At 46.0% G+C, this 22,980-nt stretch overlaps 1 protein-coding gene across 5 annotated transcripts in view; it reads left to right on the top strand.

Annotated features, from left to right (window-relative positions):
• The window catches only part of Tbc1d1 (TBC1 domain family member 1), a 187,162-nt gene that overhangs the window by 141,813 nt on the left and 22,369 nt on the right, over nt 1-22,980 (top strand). For 4 of the 5 annotated variants that reach the window (XM_021647714.2, XM_021647715.2, XM_021647717.2 and 1 more), the window contains 4 exons: nt 8,264-8,449; nt 10,570-10,731; nt 16,653-16,811; nt 22,307-22,551. In XM_021647714.2, coding sequence (XP_021503389.1) covers nt 8,264-8,449; nt 10,570-10,731; nt 16,653-16,811; nt 22,307-22,551 — 752 coding nt within the window. Of the gene's footprint in view, nt 1-2,292; nt 2,427-8,263; nt 8,450-10,569; nt 10,732-16,652; nt 16,812-22,306; nt 22,552-22,980 lie in introns of those variants that run through there. The other variant, XM_060365283.1, reaches the window with a different exon arrangement.

Below are 22,980 nucleotides of genomic sequence, written 5' to 3'. Positions count from 1 at the left end.
TAGATAGATAGATAGATAGATAGATAGATAGATAGATAGATAGACAGAGGATGGAGGTGGGTAGATAGATAGATGATAGAAGATAGATAGATAGATAGATAGATAGATAGATAGACAGATAGAGGATGGAGGTGGGTAGATAGATAGATGATAGAAGATAGATAGATAGATAGATAGATAGATAGATAGATAGATAGATAGACAGATAGAGGATGGAGGTGGGTAGGTAGGTAGATAGATAGATGATAGATAGATAGATAGATAGATAGATAGATAGATAGATAGATAGACAGACAGATAGAGGATGGAGGTGGGTAGGTAGGTAGATAGATGATAGATAGATAGATAGATAGATAGATAGATAGATAGATAGATAGATAGATAGACAGACAGATAGAGGATGGAGGTGGGTAGGTGGGTAGATAGATAGATGATAGATGATAGATAGATAGAGTGAGTCAGGGCCTTGCTAAGTTCTGTTCCTCTTTCTTTCAGTTCTGCTCAGTCTTCCCAGTTCAGACTGGTTCCCTTCTCTGGGATCTTATTTTGTTGTTATGTTTGGGGTTCAAGGTGGTGGAGAGGCTTGCACCGGTGCTGTGGGGGCAGAGAGGAGGTGCCTGAGACCCTACAAGACAGGAGTAGAAGCAAGAGCAAGCATTATGGTGTGAGAGGCATGGCCTTAGTACTGAGCTTTGGGGGGGCGGGGGGGAGCAAGCTAGACAAAGAGAAGCCAAAAGGCTATGCCAGCCCTCAAAGGAGAGATTGACTTTCCCTGATAGTTCTGGTAAGTGGCATGCCAAAGCTGAGAGGAGGTTCCCCCATATTGTTGGGGAAAGACCCTGGGGCCATGCTGTCAGTTTTGCATGGAGCAAGCATTTCTCTGAAATGTTTTCAGTATATAAGTATTTCTTTAGAAAAATCTCCACTCTGGATTGGAGCGATGGCTCAGCATTAAGATTATGTATTGTTCTTACAGAGGACCTGATTTTGATTCCCAGAACCCACATCAGGCAGCTCAAAACTACCTCTGATTCCATCTCCCAGTAATCTGACACGTCTTTGAACTCCCTAGGCAAGTGCGCGCTCACAGAATGAGAAAGATGTGTGAATGCCTTGGCAGCACCAGTGTGATTCAGCCCGTGCTTCTCCTCACCCCCTCTCTGCCCGTATTCCTGTTACTTGACTGAGGCATGGGGATAAGTTAGCATGGGGCCTGAGCTCTAGTCCTGGCTTCACTAACTGATTAGCTCTATGTTCTGAGTGTTCCCATTGAGCTGTAGAACAGTCCCTGGGTTAACGGCTGATATGGAGGTAAAACTGGTAGGTACTTGTAAAGCATGCCACCTACCACATAATCAGAAACATGACTTTGAGTCTCAGTTTCCACACTCGGGAAGGAAGAGTATTGGGTGAAGTCATTTTCTAGAATAGAATCTCTTTCCATTCCGAGTGCTGACCACTCTGACTAGTATTCACATTCGTCATTGATTTTTCGTCAAACAATGACACTATTGGATTAAATATATTTAATTTTACAAAGAAGATAATATTAAATTTGTTTGGGAATTAATATAATTATTTTCTTTAAACTTATTTTTTTCTTTTATTGAAAAAAAAATTTTTTTAAGGCAGAGTTTCTCTATGTAACCCTGGCTATCCTGGACTAACTTAGACTAGGCTGGCCTAAAACTCAGAGATCCACCTGCCTCTGCCTACCTGAGTGCTGGGATTACAGGTGTGCACCAACATGCCCAGCTGAAAATTGATTTTTTTCATAATATATTTTGATTATAGTTTTTCTTCTCCCAGTTCCTCCCTAGCCCCCTCCCATCCAAATCCAGCCCCTCTCTGTCTCTCATTAGATAGAAAACAGACAGGTTCTTAGGTATATCAATATAAAATAAGCTAAAACAAGAACTAGCACATCACAAGACAAAACAAATTAACAGAAAAAAGAGCCTCAGAAGAAACAGAGACACAGATATCCACTCACTTGCACACTTAGGAATCACATAAAAACACTTCCCTGGAAGCCATAATATATACACAAAAGACCTGTAGGGTAAAAACAGGAGGGGAGAGAGAGGTTGAGAGAGGGAATATGAATATAAAATACTGTGAAAGAAGCAGCCTAGCATGACCTTGTGAGACAGGGAGCCTCCTCAGAGGCCTGTGAGTTTGCTTCCCGTCGGCCCTCTGCTGCTGGGCACTCAGCCTGCCCTTCAGAGTAGTCTGCTTCCCTAGTAAGACTCACTTGGAGAAAACTCAATTTTCATTCTCAATACTTCTCTGTTGGAGCTAGCTTCTGGGTTAGGGATGGGGCATGTGTTTCCTTCTCTGAGCTCCAGGCCCTCAGCTGGTGCAGACCCTTGAAGACACGGTGCCTGCCGCCTCCGGCTCTGGAAGTGTGTATGTGTATCAGTCTGGTGAGTTAGAGGGTCTGGCTTTCTTGGTGTCCTCCATTTCCTCTGGCTCTTACACTCTTTCTGTCTCCTCTTCTGCAGGGTCCCCTGAGCTCTGAGGGGAGGGGTTTGAGGAAGACATCCCTTTTAAGGCCAAGTGTTCAAAAGTCTCTCACTTTCTGTGTGTCGGCCTGCGGTCTCTGCTGCAGGAGGAAGCTTCTCTGATGATAGCCGAGCCAGGCACTGGTCTATGATTTCAGCAGAGTGTCACTGTAGCAGAAGTCATTTTACTGCTTTTTCTTAAGAACAGGGTTTGTTTTTACCCTGGGTCTCTGGGATACCTATAGTCTGGGTGTTAGTGTCTTGAATTCTTTATGTATTTTGCATATTAGCCCTTTATTGAACATATAGTTAGTAAAAACTCTTTTCTCATTCTGTAGGATGCCACGTTGTTCAAATGGTTATTTCCTTGGCTATGAAGAGGCTTTCAGTTTCATGAGGTCCCGTTTATTAGTTGTTGATATTAAAGCCTGTGCTGTTGGTGTTCTGTTCGGAAGTCTTTTCCTGTGCCAGTGAGTTCAAGGCTGTAAGCATGGAAGATCTTTCCATCTTCTGATATCTTCTTCTATTTCTTTCTTCAGAGACTGGAAGTTTTTTCATACAAGTCTTTGACTTGCTTGGTTAGGGTTACTCCAAAGTACTTTATATCCTTTGTGGCTATTGTGAAGGGAGTGTTTCCCTAATTTCTTTCTCAGCCCTTTTGTCTTTTATAGTTGATTTTGTATCCAGCCACTTGACTGAAGGTATTTATCAGCTGTAGGAGTACCCTAGTATAATTTTTGGGTTCACTCGTGTATACTATCATTTCACCTGCAAATAGTGATATACTTTGACTTTTTCCTTTCCGAACTTAATCCCCTTGATCTCCTTTAATTGTCTTATTGCTCTAACAAGGACTTCAAGTACCATGTTGAAGAGGTATGGAGAGAGTGGGCAGCCTTGCCTTGTCCCTGGTTTCAGTGGGATTGACTTAAGTTTCTCTCCATTGAGTTTGATGTTGGCTATAGGCTTGCTGTATATTGCCTTTACTATGTTTAGGTAAGTGCCTTGTATCCCTGATCCCTCCAAGACTTTAAACATAAAGGAATGTTGGATTTTGTCGAATGCTTTTTCGGCATCTAAGGAGATTATCACGTGGTCTTTTTCTTTCAGTTTGTTTATGTGGTGGATTACAATGACTGATTTCCGTATATTGAACCACCCCTGCATACCTGGGATAAAGCCTACTTGGTCATGGTGGATGATATCTTTGATGTGTTCTTGTGTTCGGTTTGCTAGTATTTTATTGAGTATTTTTGCGTCAATGTTCAGAAGAGAGATTGGCCTGAAATTCTCTTTCTTTGTTGGGTCTTTGTGAGGTTTGGGTATCAAGGTGACTGTGGCTTCATAGAATGAGTTTGGTACTGTTCCTTCTGTTTTTATCTTGTGGGATAGTGTGAAGAGTATTGGTGTTAGCTCTTCTTTGTAGGTCTGGTAAAGTTCTGTGCTAAAACCATCTGGCCCTGGGCTTTCTTTGGATGGGAGACTTTTGATGACTGCTTCTATTTCCTTAGGGGATATAGAACTATTTAATTGATTTACCTGGTCTTGATTCAGTTCTGGCAAGTGGAATCGATCAAGAAAATTGTCCATTTCATGTAATTTTCAAAATTTGTGGCATATAGGCTTTTGAAGTAAGACCTAATGAGATTTCACTTTACACCCATCAAAATGGCTAAGATCAAAAACTCAAGTGACAATACATGCTGGAGAGGATGTGGAGAAAGAGGAACCCTACTCCATTTCTGGTGGGAATGTAAACTTGTACAACCACTTTGGAAATCAATTTGGTGCTTTCTCAGACAGTTAGGAATAGCGCTACCTCAAGATCCAGCTATACTACTTCTAGGCACATATCCAAAATATGCTCAAATATACTACAAGGACATTTGCTCAACCATGTTTGTAGCAGCTTTATTCGTGATAGCTAGAAGTTGGAAACAACCCAGATGTCCCTCAGTGGAGGAATGGATACAGAAACTGTGGTACATTTACACAATAGAATACTACTCAGCAATTAAAAACAAGGAAATCATGAAATTTGCAGGCAAATGGTGGGATCTAGAAAAGATCGTCCTGAGTGAGGTATCCCAGAAGCAGAAAGACACACATGGTATATACTCACTTATAAGAGGATATTAGACATATAATATAGGATAAACCTACTAAAATCTGTATACCTAAGGAAGCTAATCAAGGAGGAGAACCCTGGGTAAGATGCTCAATCTTCATTCAGAAAGGCAAATGGGAAACACATCAGAAGAGGGAGTAAACAGGAAACAGGACAGGAGCCTACCACAAAGGGCCTCTGAAAGGCTCTACCTAGAAGGGTATCAAAACGTATGCTGAGACTCATAGCCAAACTCTGGGCAGAGTACAGGGAAAGAAGGGGGAGACAGAAAGAACTGGAGGGGACAGGAGCTCCACAAGGACAGCAACAGAAACAAAAATCTGGGCACAGGGGGTCTTTGGTGAGACTGATACTCCAAACAAGGACCATGCATGGAGATAACCTATGGGCACAGATGTAGCCCATGGCAGCTCAGTGTCCAAGAGTTCCCCAGTAATAGGGACTGTCTCTGACCTAAACTCAGGGGCTGGCTCTTTGATCACCTCCACCTGAAGGGGCTGGGCGCGGGGCAGCCTTACCAGTCCACAGAGGAAGACAGTGAAGCCAGTCCTAATGAGACCTGATAAGCTAGGGTCAGATGGAAGGGAAGGAGGATCTCCACTATCAGTGGACTGGGGAAGGGGCATAGGAGAAGAAGAGGGAGGGAGAGTGGGATTGGGGGGCGGCTACAGCTGGGATACAAAGTAAATAAACTGTAATTAATAAAAATAAAATTAAAATAAAAAAGAAAACTATGCATTTCTAGTTGATTTTCCAATTTGATGGAGTATAGATTTTTAAAGTTATGTCTTTATGATTTTCTGGATTTCTTCAGTGTCTTGTTATGTCCTTTTTCATCTCTCATTTTGTTAATTTTTATCTACTTTTTAGTTAATTTGGATAAGGGTTTGTCAGTGTTACTGATTTCCTCAAAGAACCAATCCTTTGTTTCATTGATTCTTGTATTGATTGTTGTTATTGTTGTTCCTAGTTCCTATTTTATTGATTTCAGCTCTGAGTTTATTTCTTGACATCTACTCCTTTTGGGTTTGATTTCTTCTTTTTGTTTTAGAGTTTTCAGGTGTGCTGTTAAGTTACTATTATGAGAGCTTTCCTGTTTTTGTTGTTTTGTTTGTAGGCACGTAATGCTATGAATTTGCCTCTTATGACTGCCTTCATTGTATCTCACAAGTTTGGGTTTATTACTTATTCATTTTCATTCAATTGTAGAAAGTCTTTAATTTTTTTCTTAATTTCTGACTTGACCCATTTCTTATTTAGTGGAGAGTTGTTTAGTTTCCATGAGTTTGTAAACTCTCTGTTGGTGTTGCTTTCCAGCTTTAATCCATGGTGGTCAGATGGGATGCAGGGCATTGTCTCAATTTTCTTGTATCTGTTGAGACTTGCTTTGTATCAGAGTATTGCTCTGTTTTGGAGAAAATCCATGAGGCACTGAAAAGAAGGTATATTCTTTTGGTTTTGGGTGAAATGTTCTGTAAATATCTGCTAGGTCCATGGATTATAACATGGCTTAGTTCCAGTGTTTCTCTAGATGACCTGTCTATTGGTAAGAGTAAGGTATTGAAGGCTCCCGCTGTCAGTGTGTGGGGTTCATAATGTTTAAGTTGTTTCTGGTATCAACTTGGGTGTCCTTGTGTTTGGTGCATAGATGTTAGAAATTCAATGTCCTGTTGATGGGTTTTACCTCTCATGAGTATTTAGTGTCCTTCTGATTCTGATTGTCCCACCTCTTCTGACTGGTTTTGGTTTGAAGTCTATTCTGTAAGGTTCTTAGGAAAATCAGACAAGCTTATTTGTATCACCCAACAAATAGCCCTGCTGACTGGGCAGTAGACCAAGGTAGAGAACAATTATGTCTTAAACCTCACATCTTCATCACCAAACAGTGCTTGCAGGGTTGCAGATGAGGTTTCAATGAATACTGAAGTCAAAGCTGACACTCCGTAAGCCTCCGTAGTCAGTAGCGCTATCAGAACCTTCACCGGCCTTGAGGCCAGGCATCCTAAACTATTAGAATTAGTCCTCGGTCTTGGCTGAGTTCCGACCCAGTATTATTAGGAGTTCAGATTACTAGGGTTACTTGGAAGAAATAAAGTACTTTGTGCTTCTGTGTGCACTCAGGGATCTGAGCTGTGGGAAAGACAGTGAGTGGCCAGGGCCAGTGGAGTGAGAACACAGGCTTGTGTTGGAGCTGGTGGTCAGACTGAGATTCTGTTTGGGTGACGCTGAGGCTCAAGCTGCATGTAAAGGTTGTTTCACTTGCAGACGTGAGGAGCCACATTGCTTATGTTCATTGTGCAGAGCAGCTCCTGAGAATACTTCAGCTGACTGAGGGCCACTGCTGCCCCGTAGAGTCGCAGTGAGCAGGTGGGACGCGGTCAGTGGGTGTCTGTGAGGGATTTGAGAGGTATAATATTATGTGGACCATTATGTGGTTTCTGCAGAGAGAGGGACACAGATTCACGAAATAGGAGGAGTTAAATAAGACAGACATTTAGAAACTGGTGTGGGTTCCGTCTGTAGGAGCAGGTGGCTTCTGAGCCAGGTAACAGTGCAATCCCTGTGCACCTGCTTGCTTATTTGGTCGGTTTTTCTGGACCTTACTTTCTGTTTCAGGCAGTTGTATGTCAGGATAAGTGCCTGCCTGTCCAAATGCCCAGTACCACTAGTTCTCTGCACTTGAGGGGAGAACCGTTAACAATCCCAGCTCATTTGGTGTCTTAAGTACATTTAACCTTCTCAGTAGCTAATGCTGTGACAGCAAGTGTGCTGTGTAAGCCAGGCCGCTGTGTTCCCATGTTGGTTTCCTGTTGCCCAGCTATGTGACACCGTGAAAGTCTCTCCAATGCCTATACCTTGTTTGTTTGTTGCTACTACATTTTTTTTATATAAAAACAGATTGATAAAACTCAATCCTGGTGTCTTAGGGTAGTTGCGTTAAATAAATGATGTAGAAACGAATGACTAGATGATTGCTTGTTATTAAATAACCTCAGAAGGTCATCCTAACCCTAAAAAGTGTCTTTAAACATTTCCCCAACTACTTAAGCTTTTGCTCTCTATTTAGTGTGTCATTTACTTTATGTTTTTGACTCATACATAATTTACTGTGGTGAATACTGAAACATAATTTTAAGTCACAGTTATTTACTTACGTGTATGTGGGGGCAGTGGTAAGCCTGCAATACCACAGCACTCACGTGAAGGTCAAAGAACGACTTTCGGTAGTCAGTTCTTTCCTTACCTCATGTGGGTCATGGGATCAAACTCAGGTTACCAGCCTTACTGACAGGCACCTTTACCTGCTGAGCCATCTTGCTGGCCACAGAACATGAATTTTACATCTCGTAATGTCATATCTTAGCTAATTGAGCAGACCTTTCTTGAGTTGGTGAAACATTTGAGTTCATACTCTTTGTTGTTGAAAAACAGAACATTCTGAGGCAGGTGGGATGACTGAGTGGCTGAAGGTGCTACTTGTGAGCCCAGTGACCTGAGTCCAGTCACAGGGACTCAGGCTGAAGGAAGGAAAGAACCAGTCCTGCGTAACTGTCACACACACACACACACACACACACCCCTAAAAGGAAACATACCATATACCATTCTGGGTGTCCTTTTTCGTTTCCAGATTATTCAGAGCTGGGAGAGCTCCCTCCACGATCCCCACTAGAACCTGTGTGTGAGGATGGACCATTTGGCCCTGTACCTGAAGAAAAGAAGAGGAGCTCGCGCGAGCTTCGAGAGCTGTGGAAAAAGGCGATTCTGCAACAGATCCTGCTGCTCAGGATGGAGAAGGAGAATCAGAAGCTACAAGGTTGGTTTGGAGTGTGAAGCTGAAAAAACTGATGTTTCTTACCTGATCCTTGACAGCCTTAAACACAACAGTCAAGGAGGCCTTGCATACACGGTGCCTGTCATGACTTTTTACTTTTTCAAACACCGTTTGCTTTCTAGACATGTAAATCGAGTCTTACTGACCTCTCAGTATGGCACAGATTCCTCTATGGCATTATAAGCACCATGTCTAGAAATTCTGAGATGCAACCTGCCACTTAAGCTCTAACCCTCAGATGTAGGTTATATTGTTTGTTTAATTGGTCGGCTGCTTTTGTTGTGGTATTGGTCTTATGGTGGGTTTGTGGAGTTTATTTATTATTTTTTTCCTTTTTTTAATTCCCAGCCATAGTTTCTGCCTGGGTATTGAGAATAAACTGATCCTATGTAAAATCCTTAACGTATATAACCCCATTTTATGTGGCTATTAGTGAGTTCCAGAATAGAAATTTATCTGAGCTTTACCTTTATAGATACTGTTATCAAAATATGACAGAAGCTTATAAAGACCAGATTGTGAATTTCCTGTTTCAAGACTTGAATCAGTAGATGTCATTTTTAGAGTCACTTAAGCAGCTGCATGCGTGTTCCCTGTGGAGGGAAGTTGGTGAGCACACGCCCCCAAAGGGAGGCTGTGGCGGCGGTCAGCGCATGGTGCCATTGCTTAACGCAGTTTGGAATTAGTGTTTCACTGCGCATTAGCCTTGGTCACAGAGTTCTCTTTTTTAATAAGGACCTCGAAGCTTGAATAGAGCTGAAAGTAACTTAAGAGACAAGGCCCTTTTATTATTAATTTATTCACTTTACATCCTTATTGTAGCCCTACCTTGTCTCCTTCCGGTCCTACCCTCTTCCCCCCTTTTCCTGTCTCCCAGTCCTCAAACAGGGGGAGCCCTCCTCCCTTTTCCACTGACCCCAGAGACTATGGAGTCTCTTCAGGCCTGCCTGCATCTTCTTCCTGATAAGGCCACCTCACCTAGAGGAAGTGATCAAAGAGCAGGCAACAGAATTCATGTCAGAGACAGCCGCTGGTCCCTTACTAGGTAACCTACATAGAGACTGAGCTTCCTCTCAGCTACATCAGAGCAGGGGGTCCTCTCCATGTATGTAGTCAGCATTGTCCTCAGGGGTCTGAGGCAGGAGTTGGGTCAGGGAGGGGTGGGGGTGACAACAAAATCCTCAGATTAAGCTTTGACCAAGTCTTCTTTTTCTGGCTGTATAAGGTTCCTGGAATTGAAAGCAGATTCTGGTTGTTTGGTGGGCAGTCTGCTTATGACAGAGTTCTTTGCCAATGAAGCCCCTCTGGTGTTCAGAGCCCAGGGCTGGCTCCTGTTAGCCTAGGGAGGCTAGTGATAATCCTGATGTGGTGAGCTCAGCTCTAGTGACATACTTTCTTGTGTCGGGGTGGGAAGTGGGTGGAGAATCTAAGAGATATGTTTTAAAAATATGCAGCCCAAAAGTCTGCCTTCATTTATTTCTTCCTATCTGGTAATTTAATAATAATTCTTAATGCTACTCTAGTGTTCTGTGGAGAGACACCATAACTATTTCAGAATCATGAGGAGATGTCCTATGACGGGGGGAGCTATCCTACAGAGACTGACAGCACCTGTGTGAGGCTTGGCTCTAAATAAAGAGGAATGTAGAGTGTCTCTTCAGCCTAGGTGAACAAAAGTTACTGAGACTCTGCTGTGCCAAGCCCTGGGAACAACAGTGAGGCACTTCTGTCAGGATCTGAGGGCTGTGGAAGTGGACAGCATTATGTGGGCTACACTTAGCAGGAAGGCCAGCAGGCCACATTGGGAAAGGGAGTGTGCTGAAGGGAAACCAAGGCAATTTCCAGGGATTTTCATATTTGTTCACCCAAGTACTGACCAAGCCTGACTCTCTGTTGGCTCTGGATGAGGCACAGTTGGCGTGGGGTGGCCAAAGAGGCGTTTTAGCATTCCTAAGCGGAGGAAAGCAGGTGGCTTCAATTGGACCTGTGCTGCTGGCTGCATGTTCTCAACATCGCAGTAGCGGTGGGCAGGGACCATGTGGGGTCACTGTAGCCAGCGGCCCCAGAACTCCCACTCATCTGCCCTCACTCATCTCTTCCAGCTTCTGAGAATGATTTGCTGAACAAACGCCTGAAGCTTGATTATGAAGAAATCACTCCCTGTCTTAAAGAAGTAACTACAGTGTGGGAAAAGATGCTTAGCACTCCAGGAAGATCCAAAATTAAGTTTGACATGGAAAAATTGCACTCAGCTGTTGGGCAAGGTGAGCTTTTATCGGTTGTTGTCCAGCAAGCCTCACCCTCTGTAATGACTAGAAGGGTGGAGGAAAGATACTTACAAGTCTAATTTTGGGGGCAGTCTTGCCTTTTCATCTTTACTCACTGTATTTCCAAATGTCTGATTGATTGATGGAGGTTCCATCACCTTTCATGATTTTAATTATATTAATTAAAATACCCAGAAACTAGGGACCAGTATGTTGACAGGAAATCCCAAGGCTTAGTTGCCCATGAACTGAATGAGTGACATGATGACTCAAAGGGGAAACTGAAAATGAACCATGTGTGGTTTCTTGCTGGTTGGGCATCCTAGGGAGCAGAGAGTCCCAGCTTACCCTCCAGGCAGGTGAGCTGGATTTGGACCTCTTCCAGGGAAGCATTTGGTAGTGTAACCGTAAGCACAGATTCCACCTCACTAAGTGGAGTTGTTTTTGGTTTTGGTTTTTTCTAAAAAGATGTATTTTGTTTTTAATTGTGTGTATGCATGAGTGCAAGTGCCCGCAGATGTCAGAGGCATTGGATCCCTGGAGGCAGAGGTGTGGGTGGTCGTCAGTTCCCTGATACGGAAGTCAAACTCAGGTCCTCTTCAAGAGCAGTAAGTGCTCTTAACTGCGGAGCCCTGGGCCTTAGTTTGTGCGTGTAAGGTGCGGGTGGTGATGGCTGTGAGGAATAAGTGAAATGAGACCCCAGAGCATGACACAGCTGTCTGCTGTCCTAGCACTGGAAGGTGGGCGTGTGGGCGCCTCTCAGTGTTGTCTGCCGGTCTGAATTTGCTTTGTCTGAAGGGTGTACTGACTGGAGATGAAGTCTGAACATGTCTCCAGCACCTGTTACAGTAATCCTCAAAAAAAAAAAAAAAAAAAAAAAAAAAACAGGCCGGATTTTGGCATTCTAGGTTTTTTGTTTTGTTTTTGGTTTTGTCATTTTAGGTTTTTTTTTTTTTTTAATTGTTGCTACTTACTTAGGGTAACATACTAAGTAATAGATTTCGCCATCTTTATGAATCTGCATCGTTTACCTTGTCCTCAGGTGTTCCTCTCCCCCTGTGCCCCACCCCTATCTCACTTTGTTTTTCTCTAATTCATTTCTGCTATGTATTATAAAAATAGGCTCGTAACGTTTCTAAGAGAGGCTACAAGCTTGTCAAACAGAGTTTGAGCCATGGAACCCACATAAAGGTGGAAAAAGAGTCCTGTCCACAGAGTTATCCTCTAATTTCTACATGCATGTCACGGTGCCCGTGTGCGCACACACACACACACACACACACACATTAGTAATAATAAAAACATTAAACCCATCATACCAATGAATTGGGAGTTCTTAAAGAATGACAAACTACATTTTAGAGCTTAATTTGGATGAATTTTCATGTTGAAGTAAAGAACTAATGATTTCTCCTGGGTAGATCTTAGTCAACACTGGCGAGAGTGGCAGCCTTCTGACAGTATTCTGCTTTCTGTGCTCCTGAGCACTGCTCAGTTCTGAATGAGGTGTGCAGATGCACACACATCGCGAGGTTTCCCTGTGGCTGTGTCCATTTTCCAGAAGAAGGGACCTGCATGGGTTGCTCATTGCTAAGAGGGTTAATAGAGCTAAACAGTTTTTCTACCATGGTCTTTGAAAAATAAAGAATTATTTATTTTTACTTTTCTTTGTGTGTATGGGTATTTTGCCCACATGTATGTCTATATACCATGTGCATTTCTAGTGCCCAAAAAGGCCAGAAGGTATCAGGTCTCCTAGAACTGGAGTTATAGACATTATGAGCCACCATGTGGGTGCTAGGAATTGAATCCAGGTCCTCTGAAAGAGTGACTAGTCTCCTTAGCCCTTTTTAGGCACTATTAAAACCCTTTCGCTGTGTTGGGGAGATACCTTAGTGGATAAAGCACTTTCTGTGCGTGAGGGCTGGAGTTCACATTCCCAGAGCCGTGCAAAGGTGTGGTAGCCACTCCTAAGTCAGCGCTCAGGAGGCAGACACTGCTTTCCCTGGGAAGACTGGCCAGCTAGACTAATGGAACCTCCAGGTTCAGTGAGAGACGCTGACTCAAAACATAAAGTGGAGAGCTGTTGAGGAAGACACCTGATGTCAGCTTTGGGCCGTTACATGGACCCGCATGCACCCCCACTCCATGTCCCACATTTAAACAACCTCATGCAAATAATTAAGTAAGTAAACAAAGCCTTTTACTGAGCTTTGACAGCATGGGGTTTAATACTCATGGGTACTTAAGGAGACTTGGGTGATAGTGGCCTCGGGCCTTCAGTTTGCAGGCGTTCTCCTCGCTGGCCGGCCTCTGGTTGAGCCATGCTTCACTCAAGCTGCAGGTGTACGTGGGAAAGGGCTGGAGGCGTGCTCTGCACAGGCAGTGGCTTCCGGTGCGGCCTGGGCCGGCGTCTTCACCTTCTGCATTCTGCCTCCCGGCTGGCGTCTTCACCTTCTGCATTCTGCCTCCCGGCTGCCATCTTCACCTTCTGCATTCTGCCTCCCGGCTGCCATCTTCACCTTCTGCATTCTGCCTCCCGGCTGGCCACAGGAGAAACCTGGCCCAGGTAGTTTTGCACTGCCCTGCACTGCTGGTGGGTTTTGCGCCCACTGTGGCTGCTGCAGTATGACCTTCACAGTGAGCAGTTGCAGAGAACCCTGTCACGGCGAACTAGATGACGCTCTGAGGTGGCACCTCAGAAGCAGTTGGTGCTCTCCGACAGCTGCTCCAAATGTCTGAGATTTTCAGAAGCCCGAGACCTGGGCATTCATTTCATGTGTTGAGGGAGCTGACAGGCTCCAGGTATCTGGACCTGTGGGCTGCAGTTGGGCAGGGCTGAGGGACACTTCATAGAGTAGAGTAAGTTGGGCTGACCTAGAATTCGTTTTGACCTCTCTGACTTGATTGCAAACAGGCAGAGGCTTGATCATTCTGTTTCAACATATGACAGTTTAGCAACTTCAGACAAGTGGCCACTACTCATCTGAGTCCCAGATTTTTAAATAATGTTAAACCAAAACCATGACTTTAACCTTTCAAGCACCTCAGAGACTGTGAAAGAGAGGACAGTCTTTGTATGGGTGTGAGGCCTTTCCTCCTAATAGGGATTTAGAAATTTTTCCAAGTTGACATGGGATGGGAGTAGCAGGATTAAGGAGTCAACTTGGGAAAAGAGAGAATTCCATGGAATATTAAGTAATTCAAAGTTTGATGTTCATCAAAAGACTTCTTTAAAGACAGTGAGGTACTGAATCCTAGAAGCAAGTACCTGTCTTTCTCAAGATGTTGTTGAGAGTGGCCACATAAACCATGAGCAGGACGGGTCAGATGCAGACTCTGCTTCCCTTCAACTCAGCAGGGCAGTTCCCAGAAACTTATTCTAGAAACTAATCGGCCACAGATTGCTACAGTAAGAGTGCTTATTGTGCTATTTTTCAGTAGCTGAAACAAAAACAAAGTGACCCATCCGTGGGACATCCCATGCATATTCCTGGGAAACAACAGCGTGGGCCTGTCCATATGTGAGAGACTTACAATAGTCATGGTCTCACTCACGCTTGGCATCTTACACAGTTGGCATTTTCTCTACACAGTACATTTGTAGATGTCTAGGTTGTAGACCGGTGAATATGCCTCCTAGATTAATTGGCACAGCCCAATGTACCAATTCTTGTCCTGGTAAAATAAGCATTTGGTCTCCCCTTCCTTCCCACTTTCTGAAGCTTTCTGTTTTGAATGTTGGAACTGTGTATCCTCTGGTTATGGATGGATTTTTGCTTTTTGTCTTTCTACCCTTTTCATTGTCAGAGGTTTCAGTGAGCCTGAGCATGGCCGAGGTGTTCCAGGACATTCTGAGCAACAGCACTGGGTCTGGCTGCGTGACTTCTTGCTTTAAATCTCAGACTTAGCCAATCCTGCAATAGGGGAGTATCTGCTACTCTCTGGTAACGTGGCCAGTATTCTCCTTTTCCTCCACAACATAAATTCTGACAAGATAATGGCAGTGATTTAGTAATAAGTGGAAATTGGACATCTCCTAATTGGGAAGAATTTCCAGTTTGACAGAAAGTATTTGGTGAAAAAGCCCCTCTGTAAAGCACTCAATGTGCTGACTGTAGTATCTAATTCACTGTTTGCTTTTAGTCAGGGTCTGTCGTATTACAGATTTGCTCTGTGTGTGTGTGGGGGGGAGATCTGAATAGGAATGGCAAGGATGTTAGCTTCCTGCTGCTGCCATAAAACTAGAGGTTTGGTGGCTAAAACAACACAAGTTGGCCAGTGAGATGGTTCAGTGATGAACTGAGTTCAGTCTCTGAATTACACAAGAAGGAGAGAAGCAACTCCTGAGAATTGTTTTCTGACTGCCACACAAGAATGGTGACACACTTGTGTCACACATACACACACACACACACACAGAGAGAGAGAGAGAGAGAGAGAGAGAGAGAGAGAGAGAGAGTTTTTCTTTAAAAAAAATTTCAGGACCTGCATGAGTTCAAGTCACAACAAAATTCCAGTTTTAGAACGGGAAAGTGGACACGGAAGTCCCATCTCTAACCAAGATGCCCTTTGCAATTGATAGGCTGTGGCACAGGGAGAAATCAGTTTTCTCCAATGGTATACCAATCAAATCCAGAGTAGGCCTGTGCTTTGAAGCAATTGACTAACACAAAATAGACTTCATGATGTTGGGGTATGTGTGTGCATGTGTGCGCCTGCACGCTTTTTGTTTGCTTGTATTGAGTTTGGGTTTTGTTGTTTTCTCTTGTATTTCAGAGGGGTGTTGTACTTTGAGAGAGAAAGAACATGAAGTTGGGGAAGTGGGGAGCTGTCGTGAGGAGTTGGAGGGGAAGAATATGATCAAAATGTATTGTAGGAAACGTTTTTAAAAGCTGGGGAGAAAAATGGGAATGAGAATGTATTCGTGTTTGGCTTGCATGAGGAAGGCTGTGAGGTCCTGGTTGCTGAGATGCACAGAACCAGCTCTCCTTCACTGGAGCCTGGCCTCACTTTGTTTCTCTTCCTTTCTGAGACATTTGGTGTTTGCATTCATTTCCTTAGAGCGTTGTTCGTTGGCTTCAGGTAGGCCAGATCAGGATTGCTGCATGCTCATAGGTTTGTCCTTTGCAGAGTCTGACCTCGCCAGATCATGATGTATCTTTTGAAAGGTACAAGGCAAGAGGGACAGGGCCCCGGGGCAGGGGAACAGTTAGCTGTCAGAGGGATGGCTGGAGGTCGGGTGGGGGGGATGCAGCACTTCCGTTACTTCCTGTGCAGTGATTCATCATGGAACAAGGCTGCATAATCGTCGGCTAGGGGCTGGCACAGTGAGTCAGGTGCCTGGTCTGCAGGTGTGAGGGCCTCAGGTCAGTTTCCAGAACCCGTGTAAAAAGCCGCGAGGGACTGGGCATGCTTGAAAGCCCAGTGTAGGGAGGCCCAGCCACAGGTCCCTGGGGCTCGGTGCCAGTCTAGCCTACTCGGGGAATGCAGCTGGTGAGTGACCGTGTCTCTGCCTAGCGAAAGTCTGTGGTGTTCCCGAGGAACAGCACCTGAGCTTGTGCCCCCGTCCATGTGCACCGTACGCACGTGTCCCTGCGTGTGTTCGCACACACGAAGAATGTGCAGCAATGGGAAAGAACATATCTAGCCAGGTGCAGTGGCGCCTGCCTATAATCCCAGAAGCATCAACAGGGAGGCAGAGGCGGGAGGAGCTCTGTGAGTTCAAGGCTGCCTTGGTCTACAACTAGAGTCCAGGACAGCCAAGGGTACACAGAGAAGAGAAACTCTGTCTTGAACAATAGCAAAACAAATAGCAAAAAGAAAGAAAGAAAGACGCAGGCTACAACTCATTTTTTTAATCACTAATCTAAATTCTGTGCGTAACATCTGGTTTAACGTTTTCTGCCCTGTTACAGGTGTGCCTCGTCACCACCGGGGTGAGGTCTGGAAGTTTCTAGCTGAGCAGTTCCACCTTAAACATCCGTTTCCCAGTAAACAGCAGCCCAAGGATGTGCCCTACAAAGAGCTGTTGAAGAAGCTAACCTCGCAGCAGCATGCCATCCTCATCGACCTCGGTGAGTCTGCCCAGCTGCTGCCCAAGTCTGGAGCGGCGTCCTGCTCAGTGAGTGATCTGCCCGGAACCGAACGCCAGGACCTGGAGTGCTCGCGGATGGTGTATGGTGGCTGCTTGTTCTGCTCGGCATGCCGTGGGGCGTGGGGAGGTGTAATGGTCATTACGGCTGCGCATTGAAACATAACCCTGGTTCAGTTCAGTAATTCACATTTCCAAGGGTGCTGTACAGAACGCTGAAGGAGCATCCTGGGAAACCCATTGGCTTGGATCAGTTCCCGGTGGTTTAGTTTTAGACGCATTCTCCGGACTGTGGTGTGCAAACAGAACCTGTCAAGATCTGTAGAGAGCTGTGTGTTTGCAGCTTCATCTTGGAAAGTGGCAATGCCTTGTTTCTGGAATAGCTTTGAAAACGGAAAAAGGAAGCAGTGCGTTGGGTGTGCAGTTGCCGTGGGAAAGACCTCGCCGACTTAGAATATAATTGTGTTGGACAAGAGGCCCTCCGACTGCAGTGGCTAAGCAGGGATGGAGCCTTCTCTTCCTGCTCACGAGGCTGTCTCTGCTGTGGGTCTGGCTCGTGGCCTTGTTCATATGCTACCCGTGGAGCATGTGGTCCTGCTCAGAATGCCAGTCTGGATGCTGGCTGCCCGCCCCCGTCTTTGCTCAGGGCACTGCAGTGGCCCCGTTCTGGGGTGCATCCGTTTGATGCAGCCACAGTGGAGAAGGAGAGCTGGGTCAGGGAGGGTCAGAGTTACAAGCCACACAGTGACCTCATGCTTTCACAGTTATCTTCAGGCTTCTCTGCAGTGCCGCTTCTAAATGTCGTCTTCCAGAACTGTCCCTGACTTGAGCCTCCACAGACAGGCCCACCCTTCCCACCCCACACTTTCTCCCCTGGTCCTCGCCACTGTGGTGATTGTTATTATTTAATGCTAATACTCTGCCCTGAGTTGAATGTCGCATGAAGTTACTCAACTTTTAATTTTCACAGCACAGAACATAGATAAGTGCACAGAGGGGTTATGTCAATGTTCCAGCTTTTGTAACTGATTTGCCAATGAGCAGTGTGGCATGAGAGCTGTGTCCGTCCCCTCCTCACCCCTTGTTCTGCTTGGTGTTATAGCATACTTTCAACACCAAGGACGGCGCTCGACACATAGTAGGTACTGGGTGTTTCTGCCATGTTGACCGTGAGGCCCTCGACACATAGTAGGTACTGGGTGTTTCTTTCTGCCATGTTGACTGTGAGGCCCTCGACACATAGTAGGTACTGGGTGTTTCTTTCTGCCATGTTGACCGTGAGGCCCTCGACACATAGTAGGTACTGGTTGTTTCTGCCATGTTGACTGTGAGGCCCTCGACACATAGTAGGTACTGGGTGTTTCTTTCTGCCATGTTGACCGTGAGGCCCTCGACACATAGTAGGTACTGGGTGTTTCTTCCATGTTGACTGTGAGGCCCTCGACACATAGTAGGTACTGGGTGTTTCTTTCTGCCATGTTGACAGTGAGGCCCTCCGCTCTCACACACCTTCCATGGCTTCTCTGGGAAACTGATCCTCTAGCCTAGGAAATGAGGAAACGGAGGCACCAAGCAGTCAAGGCTCACGGTCATCCAGGCAGAGGCTCTGGGCCTACCCACCATCATTCTGCTTTCCCTTAGACTTCTAAGCCCAGCAGGCTCCATGTTGCTAAGGAAGTGCTAGCACTGGGCAGGTGAAGAGTGATGCTGATGGGCCCAGTGACCTTGAAGATGGCAGCTTGTACAGTGGCAGGAGCTGGATTTGTTCCTGTGGTCAGTCACAGAAGCAGTGGCATCATGTTCCTGCTATGTAAAGCGAGCTGAAGTCAGAACTGGGGGTAGTAGTGGGAAAGGGAGAGACAGGCCTCTCTCCTACTTTCCCTACTCCTCCATAGCATGGGAGGAGGAAAGGAAACAGAGATTTCACTCCCTGTTCCTGTCTGCATAGCCCTTACTCTTCCTGGACGTGGTCAGCCCACTGTCGCCCTCTGACTGCTTGAATGCCATCTTTTCTGCAGAAAGAGAATGAAGTGCAGAGTGTCCATGAGCCCCTCCCCCTTCTCCCCACTAGCCTCTCCTTAGGAAGGAGTGTTTATCTGAACCCCAGCTCAGTGGCCTCTCCCCTAGAAAACAGCCTGATTCACATCCTCTCTGTCCCTATTCAGCCCCACCCTCTCCCTTCTTCTCCCAAGGCCAGCTGCACCCATCCCCCACTTTGTTGACCCTTCTCTTTCCTCACCTCTGGCCCAGTGCTGGCCTGGCCTCCACTTTGGATGACCTCCAGACGTCCTCCCAAGGGCTTGAAGAATCTCTGTTTGCAGTAATCCATGTTCCAGGTTACCTCCACCAGGCTCATAGCACTTATCCAGGGACCCTACCAGCACCAGTGTTTGTCCCTACATGAACCAGAAGGCCTGGTCGCTGGCCCAGACCCAGTAGTGGAGTTAGGGTGCTCTCTCTGCCTAGGGCTTGTTCTGCCTGGTTTGTTGCAAGAGAGATTTGGCCCTGGACCTTCAGTTGATTATTCCCTAAGTCTGGAACAGTCAGGTAAACAGCTGGCAGTGTTTTATCCGTAGTCACCAGCTATGGGTGAGCAGTGAGGCTGTTGGGCTGCCATGCCCTTGGAGACACGTCACACAGGGCCCTAGTTGACTGGGGCCTTTCCTAAGGCCTCCTGAGATAGGATCCCCTCCGGCCCACTGTGACTGGAGGACTGCCACACCAGCACTGGCTTCGTGAGAGTGGGCTGTCCAGGGAGCACTCTTGATCCAAGTAGTCCGTTCTCTCCTCAGCACCCTGCCTTTCCTCCTGGAAGGAGAATAAACTGCCTAGAACAAGTGTTTTCCTAACTTGGGAGGTCAGGATCCCTTTTTCAAAATGGAGTAGCCCAACGAGCTTTGACTTATATGGAAAATGTTGTATTAGTTTTTACTGCATTGGAAATTAAAACTGACAAAGTTAAAAATACTTAAGTTTTAAAAGTAACTATAATAAACTCACCATATAAACATAAAATGAAAAATAACTATTTTCCAAAACAAAATCAGAGATAACAGTGACATTATGTTGTAGTTTTAAAAACATCTTCCATAGCTTATTTAATAGGATCAACCAGATTATCATATTCCTTTATCTAGTGTGCTGTGGTTATAGTCTTTGAAGTAAACAAAGAAAAGCCTGGCTTTATACAGATCTGTAGTTGAAAATAAAAGGTGGACGCCATGAACTCTAAACAGGCTTCATAGGCCCCCGGGATCCTCTGGCTGTCATGGAGAAGCACAGGGCTGGAAGAATGGCAGAATGTGAGATGGCTCCACTTGCCTCAACGCCTGCCTGGCAACCTGAGAGCCAGAACCTACAAGGTGGAGAGACCTGACTCCTCCAGGCTGTTCTCTGACTGTCACATGTGAGAGATGCGTACCTTTGACTCACCCGATAAATAAGTAAATAATTTTTAAAAGTAAGGAAGAGGACTATTCATGCTGGGAAGGACTGTCAGGCGGGATTTGTTGTTTACCTGGGAGCTGGCGAGGGGATGGAATGAGAGGGATGCTACCTGGTTTTGATAATCTGAGGAAAACGATGCTCTTGGGCTATTCACTACAGAAGCCTAACGTGGCTGCTGAGTCACTCGGGTCTGCTGTCATTCAAAAGAACCCACTGGAGTTCAGTGACATGTGCACACTTCCAGTGCTTTGTGCAGCCACACGAGAGCTGAGAGGCCCCAGGACTTCTCGCTCAGAGGCCTCCACCCAGCCTGGAGCACAAATGCAGAGGCGGAAATGAGTGTGCATACTCCAAATTAGTGGACGAAGTGTTTGCTCTGTGGGCACTGCCGCTCGCTCCTCCTGGCAGTAGGTGGCGTGTACACAGAGGATTGGGGGAACATACGTTAGAGGAAGGAGTAGCATAGGCAGAAAGGGAGCATGGAGCAAAAAGCAGGAGCCTGTGGCTGTCTTCTTAAAATCAAGCGGAGACGAGATGAACCAAAATCTCTCTAAGGAAACAGAGGGTGAACATTCCTGTGGGTGAATCCTCTGCCCTCCCGAGGCTGTTCAGTGACTACGCTAGCAGTTACTGGGGCCCAGATGGACCTGCTGCCCGCTGACCAGCCAGGCCATGATTCCTGCCTGCATCAGGGCTGGGCCCGTGCCTCTGCCCTTAACTAGGCACCTTCCTGTTCTTTTCTCCATCTGCCACTTTGGCAGATATCAGCAATAAAAGCTGCCTGAGTGAAACAAGGCAAAAAAGAAAGAAGAAAAAGTGCCACCTTTTAAACTTGCGTTTTGGGCAGTTCTATTTATTGGGTCTGTGCACGCCTGTGCCATAGCACACGTGTTGACTGGAGGACAACTTGTGCGCATTAGTTTTCCTCTTCTACCGTATGGGTCCTTGAGAGCAAACTCCAGTTGCCAGCTTGAGAGCAAGTGCCCTCACGGCCCACTGAGCCCTCTTGCTGACTCATGTCTTTTTTTATTTTTATTTTTGTTTTTTTTTTTGTTTGTTTGTTTGTTTTTTTTGATACCAACTTTGTGGGAATAGTTATGATGTTAAGACCCATTTTCACCCCTTTCCAGAAGGTCGCTGTGTTGTGTAAAGTGAAACACCTACTGTTCCCTGGCCTGTCTCAGGCCGCAGCCCGTGGCTTAAAGGTGTGCAGGAGTCCTGTGGTCTGGAAAAGCTGCTGGGAAGGATCGTCACAGCACTGGACGGACGCGGGCCTGCGTTGATGTCTAGTCCTGAGCTCTTAGGAAGTGAGGTTCCGGTGTTGGACCAGCGGCTTTCTTGGTTTTGTTTCTGTTTGTTTGTTGTTTGGGGTTGTTTATTTGGTTGTTTTTCAAGACAGGGTTTCTTTGTGTAGCCTTGGCTGTCCTGGAACTCACTCTGTAGACCCAGCTGGCCTCGAACTTAAAAAGATCCATCCGCCTCTGCCTTTCCCGAAAGTGCAACCATGCCTGGAAACTTTCTTGTTTTTGATTGAAAAACATACACTTACTAGACCTAAAGGTAGTTATAATTTCTTTTACCTAAACCACCGCTTAAAAAAGTTGCAAGCCAGGTATGGTAGCACAGGGTACACAGAAAAACCCTGCGGGGTGGGGGGGAAGACAAGCAAACAGACAAACAGAAAGTCCCTGGCCATGCTGGTGCACACTTTTAATTGCAGCACGTGGAAGGGAGAGGACTTAGAGGCCAGCCTGGTCCACACAGCGAGTGCCAGGCCCGCAGAGCCACGAAACTGAGACCTGCTCTCCAAAACAAATAAGCAAACTAAACTTGCTGGTTTTCATTGAAAATATTATCCTAGGACACCCCCCGCCCCCCTCCCCAGCTGAACACATTCGCAGAGGCGGTACCAAAGATCCGCTGGTGTTAGGACCCATCCCTTAAAGAGCTCTTTCTTAAGACAAAAGCGCACCGCGTTTCTGACTCAGCGGGCCTCTTGTATGCTGCACTGACCTGTACTCTTCTTCCCAGGGCGAACCTTTCCAACGCATCCATACTTCTCTGCCCAGCTTGGAGCAGGTCAGCTGTCACTGTACAACATTCTGAAGGCCTACTCGCTCCTGGACCAGGAAGTAGGATACTGCCAAGGTCTCAGCTTTGTGGCAGGCATTCTGCTGCTTCATATGAGTGAGGAGGAGGCGTTCAAGATGCTCAAGTTCTTGATGTTTGACATGGGGCTGCGGAAACAGTATCGGCCAGACATGATTATCTTACAGGTACCAAGTATCCCTGTGACGTAAATAAAAAGATGCTGGAGGTGTGCACTTCACCTCTTGCATGGATCTAGGCTCGCGCACTGATGACTTCCTGTGTTAGGCGCTGCTCTGTGTGCTTCCCGCCCTACTCTCAGGATGCTGCTGCTAATGGCCCAGCCTGTAGACAGGAAAACTGAGGCTCGACTGGATTATGAAGTTGGTCCAAGGCACACAGCTAGCCAGTGGCTGAGGGGGACTTAAAGCCAGGCCTGTCCGGCTCTAGGACTGTAACTCCTACCTCTTCCTTTAGCCTCCTAGCAATGTAACTGGTGCCTCCAAGCCTGTGGTCTGCTCTATTTTCTGCCTGGAGTCCTCTCTCCAGCCCCTGCCATCCAGGATTCAGCCCCACCGCCATGTACTAATCACACAAGTTCTCCTGCCTGTGCTAAC

Source organism: Meriones unguiculatus, chromosome 12, assembly GCF_030254825.1.
Source record: "Meriones unguiculatus strain TT.TT164.6M chromosome 12, Bangor_MerUng_6.1, whole genome shotgun sequence".
NCBI classification, from domain to species: Eukaryota; Metazoa; Chordata; class Mammalia; order Rodentia; family Muridae; genus Meriones; species Meriones unguiculatus.
Note: the sequence above shows the minus strand (reverse complement) of the source record. Positions and strands in the feature narration are given on the sequence as shown.